General features: G+C 36.0%; 1 protein-coding gene across 1 annotated transcript; it reads right to left on the minus strand.

Moving 5' to 3' along the window:
- Nucleotides 1-945: 945 nt before the first annotated feature.
- LOC110736666 (ultraviolet-B receptor UVR8-like) lies at nucleotides 946-16,851 on the minus strand. Its single transcript, XM_021916954.1, has 15 exons — nucleotides 16,367-16,851; nucleotides 16,073-16,149; nucleotides 13,362-13,440; nucleotides 12,510-12,569; nucleotides 11,824-11,925; nucleotides 11,632-11,725; nucleotides 10,816-10,858; nucleotides 10,682-10,727; nucleotides 10,546-10,592; nucleotides 10,324-10,426; nucleotides 9,022-9,076; nucleotides 8,834-8,900; nucleotides 4,106-4,142; nucleotides 3,762-3,841; nucleotides 946-1,623 (listed from the first exon to the last, which is right to left on the minus strand). Exons 1-15 carry the CDS (start codon nucleotides 16,623-16,625, stop codon nucleotides 1,504-1,506), a joined length of 1,269 nt encoding a protein of 422 aa, XP_021772646.1. The 5' UTR covers nucleotides 16,626-16,851; the 3' UTR covers nucleotides 946-1,503.
- Between the last annotated feature and the right edge of the window lie 343 nt (nucleotides 16,852-17,194).

Raw genomic sequence — 17,194 nt, forward strand, 5'->3', positions numbered from 1 at the left:
TTTTTATTTTTTCTATAAATTTTTTACCGTGGATTCGTGGAATATTGTCTCGATAATTCTATATGTTTGGTGTATAATCTTGGCTTTATTCAAGTTAACTTTCCTTTTGCAATGGAATATTAGATAGAGTACCTTCAGCATAGAAATCTAGAACACTGGACATGTATCTCTACTCTCATGGGCTTTTAAATGTAGAGGTGTCAAAAACTGATTTGAACTAACTCGAAAGTGACCCAATCCAGATTTTAATGTGCATGACACGATAATTTAGCTTGATTCAGATTCAAATTAGAACGACCTGACCAGATCCAATCGAACTCGATCGAGTCACCCGAATTGACACCTCTATTTAAATGTAGTTTTCGACATATTTAGAGGTATCTTAGTGTTTAATTTTTTCTTGGATACTGCGGAATCAATCATGTAAACAAATACATAAAACATGTCTATTTCTATTAGCAAGTTTGAATGTCATTAGGGTACGTTCCCAATGTGGACCTCTAATTAATTGAGAAGAACTTCAGCCCCAGTTAGGTTAAATCATAATCAAACTATTAAGTTGTGGACTTTTGTGGTACAAATTATGCCCAATAATCCAAATTTGTGAATATGTAGATTCCAAGAGGTGACTAACTTAGGAAGAACCTCTAATCACGTGATATCTAAGATTATGTCGTCCAAATTTACACCCCACTAAAATATGACTCATATTATTGGCTTTAAGTCAATTATAAATAGTGTTACCCTGCCCTAAAAAAGAATATTACTTCATCAGACAATACGCAACAACTTACAACTTATAACAAAACCCCAAAGAATTATTCACATAAAACTAAGTATTAAACGACATTTAAATGGGACATTCGCTAAGCAACAAAATTTATTTTGTTAATCAAATAGGTGAACTACAAAATATTGATTTAATCAAAAAATTCCAGGACTTTCTGGTTCAATTATCAGTAAAATGCCTTTGGTTTAAGAGAGAAAAATCCATAGAATAATCATCATTTTAATTGTTTACAGAAAAACATCTGCCGCGTACACATCACTGCGCTTTGTGACTCCCTAACTCCCGAGAATATGATCCACAACTATAGCCTCATCATATACTTTCAGCACATACTGTAAACATGAAGACAACCATTTAAACAAATACACAAACAAACCAAGAGTAATGCACCTCAACATGTTTTGCCGAACTATCTTTAACTTCTTTTATACAGAAGAGATGTTACACATTGGAAACAAAACTGATCAAGTTCATTCTGTACTCAGCCAGTTTCATTCCAAGGTCAAGGATGAATCTTATTGTGGTTCCATTTACAATTACTATACATGCATATGTAGTACAGGTACCTATACCACCAACCAATATGGCTCTATGGAAATAACAAAATTCCCCTCAGAAGACGAGTAATCTACACTATGACTGCACGGTGTACCTAGTCCAGATCATAAAAGATCTGCGAGCAACTTGTCCAGAATACGAGTGCCTCCTGGAACTTATATGTATTTATATATGGCACCAGTGTGATTGAATCCACAGGATACTTCCACTGCCTTCACATTGCTTCCAACATCAATGACAGTTGGCTGGATGTAGTCAACATCAGTCCCATGGCCCTGTATTCGGCAAAAATTATAAAAGGGAACAACAGCAGACTAGAAGATTGAAACAAAATAATGAGAATTGTATATATCATCTTCTAAGCTGTGATTTCTGAGGTTACTCAGGTGCAACTGGTTTACAGAAAGCTTCCACAAGATTTCTAAACAAACAACTAGAAAAACAACTTGGTAGAAGTAACAGTTGTACTTGTCACTTTTATAACTAACTAACACAAGGTATATAAAGAGCCTACATGTCCTAAGCGAATTGGGATGTTGTTTTTGGCCAAATCTGGCACCTGTTTAAGCTGTGCAAAGAAAACCACCAAGATCCATTCCATATATCAGAGTGCAAAACATATACGATATTGTCCGAAGATGACAGTCTCATAGTCCTACACCACCACTAGAAACTCAATTCACTATCATCTTACATCTTACACTATGCCTAAAATGATCCCTCTTAACAAGCATATGCCATGTCCATGACTCCATGAGACCTAAATGACACCTCTTCACAAATGTATACCACACCATGAAATTTGGAAAATCGAATCAAAGCATCAACGGATAATTAAGTCTAGCAATTGGACAAATATACAAAGCGATAATAGATGACAACAAACAAGGGAATTATCCCTGACAAAAAGAGCAACCATACTACAATATAGGAAGTCCCAAGAAAAAAGGGATCTCTATCTGCCACAAAAGCAACCTTTCAGAATAAGCTGGCAATTGTACTAGTCATCCAAAGACTTAAAGGTTGAGGATATAAGAACCACATGGGAACACCAAAGCCTACTAACTCAACCCCTTGGGCTACTAGCAGAAACTTTTTCAAAACGGAAGATTCCACAGTTTGATTGATGGCCACACTTTGGCGGCAGGAAACCCATCACAAACACTGTTGAAGAGATATCCCATATTATTATGAATGTTAGACCATAATGTGACAAACCAATTAATTATGGCTTCACATTTATCACACCACTAAGATATTAAGAACGGATAAAGTCCTCCTGGAATTTCCCAATAATTACAAGATGCATGTGATGAGATTAAACAAGATAAGCTCTACATGCAAAGGCCCTATGTCATGTTTGACAGATACTATAAAAATAATGGTAGAAAGTCCCCAAATATTTATGTTGAAAAACCTTGCAGCATCCCGAAAGACCTAAAGAACCTTAAGCTTCCTACAATTACGTGGGGAAAAAACAAGGTTGTGCCACACAGCCTTAAGCGTCCAACAGTAATGGAACTAAAACAAGGTTGTTCCCTTGGGTAGGCAAGTTATGATAGGAATTTTAACTTCTCAAATTCCATGAAACGCTGTTACATAACGACTGTTTTAAAATCACGCCATGCCACCATTATAGCAGACATATATTTCCTTCAGTCCTCATATACTTTTAACATTATCACTTTTTTACTTAAAATTTTCACCAATTTTCCTGACTAATTAGCGACTATGACTACTACTGTCAACACTATGAAAACCAAGGAGCGGAAGGGCTGCATGCCTGTTTCCCTATCCATGTTCTAACACTTGGAGACCATTTAAGATTCACCCCCTGGGAGTTCATTCAACTCTCAGGCTCAATGGTAATATTCTTATATGTTCTAAATTACAAATCTGAAATACAAGTAAACTATTTTTATTTAATAAATGTTTTGCATTGAAGACATATTATGTAAAAACAATATGAACCTCAGGCTTGCAAACAATGTACCTTAAAAACTGACGAGCTTAAATCTTAAAAACAATGAACCTATAGTTAATAAATAATATGTATTTATACTCTGTACTTCAAAAATGTACTTAACCTTTAATCCTTCACATTTTAATTTCTCAATGGATCCTCCCTTACACTGCTACTCACACACACTGACCCTCCTTATATAAAACAACACTTCATACACAGAGTAGATGTGTACTGCAACTACTGATTCTTTTGGATATGACTACATATGTAAGTGTAATCCAACTAGCAAGCTAAATAAAGTATGCATGCATTCCATAATAAGCTAGAAAGTCCAGAACATTTTAACGTTAACATCCAGAAGGGATCATCTGTACTAAGAGTCTAAGACATAGTTCATGTGGAGCCAAACAGGAATAACTAAAGGGTGCACAAGAGATAATAACAAACCAATTGTCCACCGGAAGAATGACCATCCACAGAAAATGTTCCGTGAGAACCTCCCCAACCCCATGTGAAAACATAGCCATCTGCCAAATATCAGGCAAAGTAAATCAGCAAAAGTCAAAACAATCACACAGTTAACAATGTAGGATAAATATATTGCTAGAGAAAAGCTTGATTATATTCTTAAACGTGATATATAGTATAGGCATCACCGCATCAGTTAAATAATACTTGTAAAGGATAATGATCTCAGGTGTGTATAGAGAATAGAGATAATGCTTGTTAGAAGAAAATAACACTATCAAGTATCAACAACACCAAAAAGTTCTGCAAAGACAACCACCCACCTGAAATAGCAGCTGTGTGCTTCCACCCACAAGAAACCTGACATGATGCAGATTTAAAAGTAAGAATATACAGATATCTATAGCAAACCTATAAGCCACATGAATCATAGTTTTGATGCATTGGTACCGTTTATTTATGTTAAGAAGCAGAGAATGACCATATTCTCTTTGGTAATGCACCTACCGGAAATTGATGTTCGCAATGGTGGGAAAAAAAACAGAATATTTTTTTTTTTTTGGTGGAAAATGATGTTTAAATTATTTCCAGTCGTTGCTAATAAAATGACTATAAACTTTGGCAACATTCGTCATTGGAGGACATAAAAAATTAGGAGTATTAATTGTCCAACATTCCTGATAGGTCCTAATTTTTACACATTTTAGGTGCTTATCTACACTCAATTGCCTATAGATTTAGAGGTCTAAGGTGTATTTTACATTACTTAATTAGGTTATGCTTTACTACTCTCCGTTTGTGTGTTTTGATGAATTTCACGTGATTTGGATGCAAATGGATAATTGTTGGATAATCTTGAGTATAATAATCATGGAGTATGAAGCTATCTCGCTCAAGGATCTCAAATCACGTGTTCGAGAGGAAATAAGGATAGAAAGAAGCAAAGGCGTTGATGGAAAGACTTGACAAATATGAGTCCCATCCATTATCTTGCTCATAACTTTTGATCTACAAATGATATTGGAGTGATTCAAATTGCATTGGAAAGTAGACTTCAAGAGCATTCCAACGATATATAACACGCCTCAAACAAAGCTCTAGATCTCAAGTAATGACCGTTTTAAGTTGAGCTACGCGCGCAATCCATGCCCTGACGAGCGAATTGAGACACGTCCGTGCCTTTGAGTGGCACGTCCGTGTGTGGACGATTTAGCCTGTTTTAATTTCCTTACTTATCTTAAACTCCTAGCTTTATTATAAATACTCCTTGGCTTTATTATCCCATGACCCCCATTAGTTTAGAACCCTAGTTTTCTCTCTAGTTTTATTTCATTAATTCAAGTATTATATTTTCTTCTTCTCTTTCTTTTATTTTATTTCTTTTATTATGTTATTGTAGATTATTATTCTAGGGTTAGGTTGAACCCTAGCCATGATTGATACTTGATTTGTTCTTTTAAATTCTCAATTAATTGTTTATATTGTTCATGCTTAATTGATTGTGCTTATGCCAATACTAGATTAGGGATAATTGGTATTGTTATTATTCCATTGTCTTAATCGCACAGGAATTGGGTTTTGACGGATTTGAATAGATCAATTAAGGGTATGAAATTCTCCACGGAAGTAGGTAGAATGGATTATTAGGAAGTTAGGGTGTCGGACTTAATGTCTTTAATTTGCATGATTCCACGGAAGTAGGTTTGATTTTTAATTAGGGAAGCCATTGACAACTTAGGAGAGATCTTTGGTATTTTATAGGGCGTACCTTTCCTTGTGAACATATAATTAATTGGCTGAGTAAGACTTTGTCTTTTATTGATTATGCTAGTGGCGATACTTAATTCTAAATGTTTTTATTATTTTTGATTTGTGTTTGATATTTGAGTAGTCATGGTTATTTAATCCATCATTTTATCTCTTATTTAGTTTTGTCATTGGTAAAAGTTGATTGTTAAACTGAAGGGTCTTGGACCTTGCCTTTAACCTACAAACAAAGGAAAAGAACAAATAAAAGGGAAAACACAAGGAAAACCCACAAAAGTGGATGAAAACACAAAATAGACAAGGAATAAGGAAACTAGAGAGAAAAAGAGCAAAACTAGGCATTTATTGAGGAATAAAGCCATGAAAAAAAGGTAAAAGCAACCTAAAAACTACCCTATGAGTGCCATAAATGCCATTTTTTAAGGCTAGAAAATTGAAACCTCACATGGCTGTAACAAAAACTCACTATTAGCTTCAAATCCACTTTAGGAAGCAACACCTTCTTACCATAAACAAGTAGACTAGGGCTTCAAGATCCCAAAAGTTCTAAACACACTACTTAGCATACTCTATCCTAGAGTCAACCAAGCATATTCTCAAACTGTGCATACCGTTACCATATAGGATGTCATTCATTCAAAAATATAAGTCCAAATGGTATTATGTCTAATTCATAAGCGAATGTAACGAGTAAAACAAAACAATGCCTCAAACAAAAATCTTTATGGAATTTTTTTATATTCAAAAGGAATAAAAAGAGAAAAGAAAAAGAAAAGGAGTTTCACACCGACATCAAATCAATTCACACCGACATCAAAAAGAGAATCATTAGACCCTCCCGCCATTATCATAGAGAAGACATGATCAAATTGGGCATAAATGAGGATTTGTGGATGCTTTTTTGGAAACCTTCGGATAGGCACATTTGTAAATTCCGCCTACCGAACATATGTCGAGCCCACAAGGGAGTTTCTAGCTTCTTTCTCTACCACCACGATGCCGATTTTAAGATATCTTTCTAACTTTTTAATGTCCCTCATACCCTTTCCCTCCGAGAATTCAATGAGGCCCTTGATTTTAACCCCGATGCCGATCTTCCATTCCCCGAGCATGAACATTTCAATGGATATGCGGAGTTCGCTTGGTGGAATGCAATTTCGGGGAAGGAGCAATTTACCGATCACTACTCTTTGGCTAGTGACATTTACCAACCATGTCTTCGTGTTTTGCATAGGCTTTTGGGGAATTCGGTCTTCCCCAAGCAAGATTTGGGTAAAATGTTCAAGATTGAATTGACAGTTCTCTCTAGTTAGCCACAAGAGAAGAGTGGCGAGGAAGGTTGAACATGGGTCATCTCTTCATGAGGAGTTGTGAATCTATGGTGGGAGGAAGGAGAACGGGCGAGATTACTTGTGGGAGTATGGTAATTAGGTTGGCTTCAAGATTTGGTTACTCCCGCTACCTTGCTTCTTGCACTCCCGTCGGTGATGCAAACGATATCTACCTCGACATCCCCAAATTTAAGCAAGTGAACTTCATTGCAAAGAATGGTGATGATGATGTAGTTGATTGGTTAGTGAGGCATGAGCATCGGTGCTATCTCCCGAACCCTTCTTTGACGACGACGCCAACAACAAAAGATATTGCGGCTTTGCAAGCACAAATGACGAGCTTGCAACTTTGGCTTGGAAGGCATGTTTGAACAAGATTTGGCGGCTATGCACACACAAATGAAAAGCATGTAATTTGGCATACGAGGGCTCATGGAGATGCAACAAGGTATGTTTCTCCAACAACAAGCTTTGTTTGATGCGAGCGTTAACCGGGGCGAAATCACCCCCAAGGATAATTATCCATATTTTCTGCCACAACACGGTCCCTACCGTCTTCGGGGAGGGGGGGTGATGGTAAGCCTACATATCCATTTTGGCAAGGTCTGCAAGGACCTAATGCCGAGTTGCGCTCTTTTCCGAATGAGCACGTTAACTATGATTACCGTGTGCCCAGTGGGAGCGATTATAGGGGTGATCCTAATTACCCCTATGTCAATCCCACTCACCCCGCCCCCCTTGAGTGCCCCCGCAATATACTCCATTGACCTCTTGGCAATAAGACATTTCGAGGTCATTATGGTTGGTCACCCGGTTATACCGGGGGATGGGAACCTTATGGACCCCTGCCTGGCTTTTCCAATGATAGGAAGAATGATGATGGTGGGACCGGTCCTAGTGGCCAATAGTCCCCTAATTGTGCTTTTTCCTCCATCCCTTTATTGATTGATCATTTGCTTTGTATGATGGGATGTTGAGATGTTTTCATTATAGCTTAGGGGATTTCTTGTTTATTTGTGGGGTGGGTGTGTGTTTTTAGCGTGCTTGTTGCCCGTATGCTTGTTGTGTTTGTTTTGCATGATGCTTCTCCTTTGCCATTGATGCTTTTTTCGGTTGTTGTTGTGATGATGATGAAGCTTTGATGAAATGATGGTTTTTGATGATTTTTCTTGATGATGATTTTTGATAATTTTTGATGATGATTTGAATGATGTTGATTGTCCTCCCTTTAAATCCAAACCCATGAATCCAAATCCATCAAATACAAATTTTTTCTAGATTAGTGTATAGTTTTATTTTGTCGTTTTTGTTTTGAAGTTACTAACATTTTTCTTTGTGTATAGTCTATTTTCTTTCTCACATTTCCATATAGATCTTGCTATGCTTCTTGGAGCAACATGGAGGGGTAAGCTTCTCTTCGCTTCCCTTATAAGTCTAGCTTGGATGTTTGGTGAGATCTTTCTATTTTTCTCTTTTTATCATTCTTTCTTTGCTTAGATTAGGAATAGCTGAATGGTTCGAGGATGTTTGCTATCAACACCGTAAGGGTGTCTAGGGTCAATGGCGCTGTAGTCGAATGACCACTTGTTTGTCGGTTGGGATTTATATGATTTTGCATGCATCTTTGTGCTTTTCTTTTGTCATTGGTAAAAGTTGATTGTTAAACATCCTTCTCTCTGTGGGATCGACCCTGACTTACCCTATCACATAATTAGGAGGTCTAGTCAGGTATTATTTTTGTTAGGTGCGCGACACGCCTATCAATTCCAAACACTTACCAGATGAGAAGCAAGTAAAAAATAGTGGTTAGAAAGTTTATAAACATATATTTAGGATTAATATTGACAACACTGGAAAACTAAGTCAAATAAATGAACTCTTAATCCCTGTGCAAATGGTTGAAATAGCAAATATAGCAGAATATAGGGAGTAAAATCCAAGAATAGCACAAACCTTACTCACTGATTGCCTAAGAAAAGGACCTTCAACTCTTTCAGGGGAATGAATAACGTCCGTACAACTAGGTCAGTAGAAAAAAGATCAGAACAATTAATACAAAATGATATTTTATAGTAAGTCATTATCATGGTCTAAAAAGACTATTTGATCATTTCAACTTCAGAAATCCCACGGATACATACCCAATGCCAAGGCAGCCATTTTCATTTGAACCCCATGCATACAATTCTCCGTGCCCTGTGAGAAAATTTACAGCAATAAAAATAAGATTTATTTTAAAAGGCTAGCTGGCCAAGTAAGATTTCATGTGCATCATATAGCAAAAGGATATTGTTGAGGCCTTGAGTGTAGGAAGAGCTGCCAGAAAACACAGTTGGAATCTATGTGTCTATTTCTACATATTTTAAGTTACTACACCTTACATCCTCAAATCTAGGAGGCCAAATGCTAGGTCATCTACATAACTAAACAGAAGTCATAACTCATAAGCATATGCCAAACAAGTTTACTTAAAAAACATTAGATCAAAAGAATCACTTGGAATATAAAATACTCACACCGATTAAATAATCTTGGTAAATGATGTCAAACAAACAAATAGATCAAAAACACATGCTAAACAAGTTTTAACAGAAGACGTAAAGCTCTATTCTATATGAATCTGGTATTGTGAGAAAAAACCAAAGGGGGTGTTGACAAAGAGTAACTTGGAGCAATATGAGTAAACCTCAAAAGGTAGATTTTGACTAGTCGATCTACTACTTAGTGGTGCTTGGTAAAGAATGGATTGTATATGGGTATACTGAAATGATAAGCATGTAGAAGAGTGGATACCGTAAATACCTAACTACTACTTGAGACATAGATTGTTTATGTTATGCTATCATACAAAACAAGTTGCTTCAACATTAGTTTTATAGTGGATTATTACACTCTTTTATTCAAAACACAAAGGTTTGGTTGATAGTACATGTTATGTTTTCCTAAAACTTAGCAGTTTTAATTGTCTTTTAGCAAGTCTAGCATATTTATTTAGTGTGCCAAATTCCCCACTTTCCCTTATTTAGTTGCTTGAGCTTAAACTTGGTTTGCTTAGTAGCAATGCTTTTATGTAATTCATGTAGAGTGCTGCAAAAACTTCAATATATTAGCAAAATGCCTTTCTACTTTTGTTATATCTGTCCAATAAAATTGGCACCACAGCTTTAGTGATCTTTGAGGCTTTTGATGATAAATGCTCCATCTTTATTTTCCAATGGCATAGATAATTCCTCGTCCACTATTATTATGCTGAAGAAAAACAACAATTGACTCACAAGCCATCAAAATTAAATCCAATTGAAAGCCATGAGTTTGAATGGGGCCGCCATTTTTGAGTAATCCTTGCCTTAATGAACTAGTTCTCATACTATACCATAAACTTCTTGGAAGGGAAACAAATTTTACAAAAATTTAGAAAAGATTAAAAGAGTAATAGAATTTACTTGATACAACACAGGTATGATAACCACCACAGGCAACTTCTTCAGAAATAGGCAGTTCCGTCATCATTGATGGCCCAGTAATATTGTCTGAATTTCCAAAGTTCTGCAGATTGAATGAATTAGACAGGATGGTTAAACTACCATTATCAAGCAACCAGGAAATTATACTCCGTAATAATTTTGATTCATTTGAGCAATTGAGCATTAGCATTAAAAACTCACAAGCTTGTTTATTCTTCTTTCACCAAAAATAAAGACATTGCCATTTTCTGCAGAAACAAAGGGAATAAAAGACATTAAATCTGATTTTCTTAATGAATGCAAGGTAACTCCAAAATGTTATCTGTAACACAAATACCATCAATACAAGCTGAATGCAGCAAGCCAGCAGCAACTGTTTTGACCTATAAACAAGTAATAAGCTCATTAACATGTTAAACTCCGGATGACCTAAATATTTAAAAACCATTCAAATAATAAAATATGAAGTACCTTGATCCCTTCAAGTCTCTTGATAAGCCTTGGAGTATAGTTACTGCATTAATTTATTCATACATGAATATACATCACATGAAAAAGCTTGGCACTTAAAAGATCTCCTAGGTTCAACATGTTAGCAATTGTTGCCTCTTTCTAATCATTGAACAGGATCTAATACAGAGGAGCCAGGCATCAACATGTTTTCTTTTAATATTAATCTTTGTGCCATTTCTGATTTGTGTAAATGGAATTCCACAATCAAATTAACAAAGAGGGATGGACAAAAGAATACTACCATCCACACAACTTCGGACTTTAACAAAGAGTCTGCAGACAGCGATCCTAATAACAGAGATCTAGTTTAACATAGATACGCTGTCAGCTAAAGTGACATTCGCTAGTGACATGTTCAAAATTATTATAACAAGGGATCATATGGTGAGTCACCCCACAACTAATAAAACTGGTCCATGGGCACATGAAAACCACCAGGGAAAACAAAATTTTAGGAACTCTTGGGCAGAGGTTATGCAGATGGTTTAGGAACTATTGGGCAGGGGTTATGCAGATGGTCCTGAAAGTGAATGATTATGAATAACTAAAAGGCTAATGGAATTTCCTGATAATGTAAATGTTGACATATGAACACATATTTAGTGTAAATGTGTAAGAGACAAGTCCAAGAAAGAACTACGAATTTTGAATTTAATCCACCTAACTAATAGTCGTGAGTCTTGTGACTGATCCAATAAGCAGTGGGACATTAAAAAATAACCAAAGCATCCCAGATAATAGATGTCCAGCAATAATAATATAATATAAACATACCTCCTGCTGCTTAGAAAATTGAACAAGCCTGATTGGCGGTCATGACCAAGTCTTCCAGAACTTCCCATTCCCCAGCTCAAGGTGGAACCTTCATCTTTAGACCCAATAGAATATAGAAGTTTAGCAAGTAAAAGAAAAGTACTTTGAATAATATATATAGGTAAAGTAATAAAAATAATACAAAGAATATACCAGTAACAGCTATAGAATGCTCTGAACCTAAAGCAGCCATTTCGATGATGATCCCAGTCAAGTAGCCAACTTTTAGTGGTCTTAAGACTGCTGATGGTGCTCCTGAAAGATAAAAGGCATGTTACTAAATTCAAGGAAACACGTTCATACACAAATTTGGTATGAAACAGTAATGAAACACTAAATTTGATAGAAATAAAGTTTTTTTTTTTTTTTTTTCCACACAGAAATAAAGGAGCTTTGGTGTCAAATTAACTAGGTAAGACTGTTAAAAATATACAAGTTTCACAAAAAAAGAACACAAACTCTAATTTTCCCACATTTAGAGTTGGAAAGGCAATAATAAATACCATAGAGTATGAAAATAACATATAATCAAACTCTATGCATTATTCAGATATAACCTGTACTAAAGTTCAAGAATCCGGAAACATGCTCACGTTCAGCAAGCAATGCCTGGCAAGCATAAAATATGAATGAAACAAAAGCAACAAAGAAGATATGACTAACTGACAGAATTGTCATAATGAGTGACTACAAACAACAAAGTAATGACTGACACATCAAGCTCTTGACACTATTATAAACACAACCCATAATATTCTGAACAATTGTTACATTATAAAGAAAAGAAGCTTCTTTGAAAAATGAAATAGCAAACTAAGAATTAAGAAAGTAGCAGTTACCCTTCCCAAGTCCAAGCTGTCCATTAGAGTTCTTCCCCCACATGTAGAGCTCCCCATCAACTGTAAGTTGGAGAAAATTGTTTAAAAAAGTACAGAACAATGGAAATCCTTGAAACTTGAGAGATAGGAGGTATGAGATCTTTAAATAGCAAAAACGATGAATGTTTAAAGACAGAACATTGACTTCCCAAAATGCAGACAATTCTTAGATTTTTGGTTTATAATGGATTATACTAAAATGGCTAATTAAAGTGTGAAGCTGAAGCAAGTGGTTGTTGCATCATTATAAATTAGATGACGGTTCAGTTAGTGACAACCTCCCAATTATCATAGGGATAAATCTGCTTCCAAGTAACATTCGAAACCCCACGCAACCGGCCAAGCTGGAAGCTTCTCAGAGGCATTAGGTTAATGTTGATGTAGATGTCTTAGAACATACATACAAGTAAGAAACTATATAGTGATGAGGAGTTACAATATTCTACACAAGATAAAATTCCTATAATATATCAGTGAAAGCAAGAATTGAAAATGGCAAAATGTTAACAACTTTTGGTCCTTCCTTCAGTCTTTTCCACTGTTTTTAATATTGCATCATCACTAGGGGGAAAAATGGTGGAATACTAAAATATTTACTCCAACAACAACTTCAACAAAGCCTTAGTCCCAAATTAGGTAGGGGTCAGCTAACATTGTTTTGTTGTTTTGGGGGGGAGGGGGGGTGGGCGGACCAGATCCCACATCACATTAGGTTTGCACCACTTAATGAGCGCTATTAAACAATATAGCATACAAAGAAATAGTTATCAACTAATTAGAAAGATATAAGGGTGGGGATATCAAACTCCTGACCTGTAATTGCACATGAGTGACAGTAGCCAGCTGAAACATGTTTAATCTCTTTCTCAATTCCAAATACTTCAGCCGGCTCCTAAAAACAAATATCAAATATCAAACAGCAATTTTTTAGCAGTTCAACCACAGCCAAAGGCCAAACTGTGAGCTTATACAGTTCTACACAACACGATCAAATCTGAGAAAAGTAAGGCATAGAAACAAGAATCGAGAAAAAGCTAAAACATACAGTTATAATAAAGCAAATAAGCTAGTGATCCCTAGTGGCTAACATACAAATGTGATAACCTCTGAGTTTTGAGTTACAAAAATACCAAGGAAATGGAACTCTGCACGTAAGATGTTCCTTCAATGAAATTACTCCTTGAAAAGGTCAAACGATGAAACCAACAACAGATATGAATGTATTCATTCAGGACCATTTAGCCGCCAAGTAAAGACCAGATCAAATAAGATTTGGATAAGAAGAACTCTTGTGTCTGTATCAGATCAAGGATCTAAAAAAAAGAACTCTCTAATATAGCAGGAGCAAAACTAAGAAATCTGCCCCCCACACCCCACCATACCTTAAACAGGAGCCTCTCCAGAAACATGGGGTAAGTTGATCTAATCATGGCCATGTCTGATGGAAAAAAGTAAAACATATTTGAAGTAGGTATTTTCCTTGGTTCACAACAATCAGTTCAATATATATTTTCATTCTCAACAACTGGCCATAATCATTAGCTCACAAACAGGGGCCTCATAAGGGATATGCTTTTAAGATCTTGTCACAAGATTTATCACAAAATAAATTAAAAACCTATGACCCCAAATATTCCTCTTTAGTATCTCAGCCTCCATGGTCTACCTTGTCTACAGTTCCTGCACACTGCAACAAGAAAATGCGAAAACTTAAAAACTCTAAAACTAGCTCATATATGCAAATGCACCAAAGGGTGGGTTTTAGTCCTTTTAGAGCAGTCGCCAAATCCACAAGGAAAAAATAAGTTCTCTTTCTTAACATTTTTTTATTATGCTAGTAATCTAATACTCTTATCCTAATCTCCTTCCCATTTGTCACTCTCACCTCCGGAATACAGCACCATACATCCTACTCTTATTGTCATGTCAATCATGCAGTTTTTACAGAAACTAATACAGAATTCTTAGTTCTATTTTTGATAGTAGCATTGATTCCCTTGCAGATCTTTTCCAGCATTGATTCCCTTGCAAATCTTTTCCAGTAGATTTCTTAAAATTAAATGTTTCAATTCTTTCATAATCTAGTTCTAAGAGGGATTAAGAATTAAGATCTAGCAAAAATTAAATTTGCATAATGGTCCAAAGTTTGACAGCAAGCTGATTCCGAGAATTACAAAATCAAGGTTGAATTCAAATCTTGGCAGACATATGCCAAGCATCTGTCCAAACTAACAGCATCCCATTTTCCCAAACCTTCAAGGATACAGTGTTAACATAAGCAAGAAAAGCTCCTACTAAAATATTGCCACTTGTCACTTTCAACCAATCTCTATTTCTCAGTCTTTAGACCATAGAGGTGGTCCCCACTCAAAAGATCTATACACAAAGAAAGGTATGGTTTGAACTTAATATTCATTGTATTGATCTTCCATTGTATTCATTTACATGGGCTTCTTGAGAAGGCAACCCTTTGAATATCTCTTTTTGTATCTGGTTGTTATTTTCATGCCTAAGATGGACAGAAAGGAGCTGTCTTTCTTTGGGGAGCTGACTACACAGACTCAATACCAACTTGTGTTTAATTAAAACCTTTCCAATTAAAAGCTGCAGGAGCTTATGCCAAGGAAATTGAAGATAACAGAGAAAATCTTATTTTGTGAAGCTCGTGGAAAAAGTTTATGCTTTGGAAACCACTTGGTAAGGTAGGTGACCCTACGCAAGCCTGAGGATGATCTGAGTCTTAGAAATGTTATATCCAACATCCAGGCCTCAGTGAGAAAATGCCATAATTGAGATAAGGTTTTCTATCAATCAGTATGCCATGCAATAGAAAAATGAGAAGCCAAGACAGGGACAAATGTCAGTTGCGCAAAGGTATCACCTACTTAATGCACCTTCAATATATGGTGTTGTGTACTCGTGTTGGTCGTGTAGTCACATTAACATAATCTAACACCATTAAACTCCGGCCATCAATTCAACTTCCTCCAAAACAAGGGAAACCACGTCCCTCACCATGATATCCCCTTATCATTATCTCGCTGTCCCCTCTATTTTGGCTATTTGCCCATCCAATATTCCAATTGTTGCTACAACCAATACTTCCAATTTCTCCGATACTTAGATGACTTACTAGACCAACGGTACCAAATTTATCCCCCCAATTTCCCTACATATATTACTAACAAGGAAAATAACCTTGAACACATAAAACACAAAGTTATCATATAAGTGATGTATGAACAATATGTTCAAAATGCCTTCATAAGAGTTATGTGGCAAGTTACACTTCGGCATAGCAGAAAAAGATTAAGTGTTACTGCTCCTTATCCTTAATTTGCAAGATGGTAGTACCAATCATATTGAGGATTATACTCTACAAAGTCAAAAACCTATAGTTATCTGTTTGGCAAACAAAAAAACAGCACCCAAGTCCAAAAAAATAACAAAAGACAATGCAGGACATGTTACATGTTACATGTTACATTTATTTCTTGGCCTGACTATGGCACTCGATATCGTACCATTGCGTAATTCTTATCATCCGAAATCCCAAGCTGTCCGAAATCATTGAGTCCAGAGGCATAAACACGCCCAGATTCTGTCATATGACAACTAAAACTGAAATCCTCCCAAATTTACACACACAAATATAACCAAAAAAAACAAAATCATACTAACATTGCAAAAACGAAAAAAATTACCCAAACATAAATCAAAATTGAGCTTAAAACATCAAAATCAAATTGATCAAACCATCAGTTCCAACTCCATAATCATAATTGAAGAACAAATGCAAGACAAATTGAAGTAAAAACCTGTAAGAAAAAGAGTGTGAGCACCACCACAAGCAATAGAGCGAAGATTATCGCCATTGAAAGCAGGACAAATTACAGGCCTCCATTGAGAATCGACGCTTCCAAGGCCTAATCTCCCAAAATCGCCGTTTCCCCAAAGCGCAGCAAATCTCTTACCTCTTTCAACGGTAGAATACAATCTCGAACAAAACCCTATCCCTAAATTGGGGTTGAGAATTGATGATTTGGAAAATTGGGAGTAAACTGCTCTAGTCCACATTGTAAGAAGAAGAATTGTTGTTCATGAGGAGAGAGAAATTGGAGAAATTGTGTTAATGGTGGAATTTCGAAGGTCGAATTCAGTGGAGATTCAAGGATTTTTGAAGAAGAAGAAGAAGATGAATTTGAAGAAGAGAGAGAAATGTATAAGTTCCATGAATGAATGAACAGACGAACTGATGGTTTTGGAAGCTGCAACGTCTGTGTATGTTGCAAGCTTGCAATGAACCTCATAGAAGGTCGATACAACTGTATTGTGCACCGAGTAAAATATGGTAGTGGGTTGGGTTGGATCGGGCCCATTTAGGACCAAGAATTTGGGCCCAAGTTTGGGCCTTATGTCCAACCCCAATATTATTGGCCTAAAAATAGTGGCATTTTAGATAATTATCGGATTGGGTTAAAATTATAGCTAAAAATTACTCCCTCCCTTTCTTTTTTTTTTTTTTTTTAAAAGTCCTAGTAAAAGACATTAAATTTCATTAATTAAAGTCATACGGCATTTACAATTGACAATTAACAATAATGAAAACGAATTTAACAAAATCAAACAAGAACTAATCGGGGAAG

This window comes from Chenopodium quinoa, unplaced genomic scaffold (genome assembly GCF_001683475.1).
Source record: "Chenopodium quinoa cultivar QQ74 unplaced genomic scaffold, ASM168347v1, whole genome shotgun sequence".
In the NCBI taxonomy this organism is placed as follows: Eukaryota; Viridiplantae; Streptophyta; class Magnoliopsida; order Caryophyllales; family Amaranthaceae; genus Chenopodium; species Chenopodium quinoa.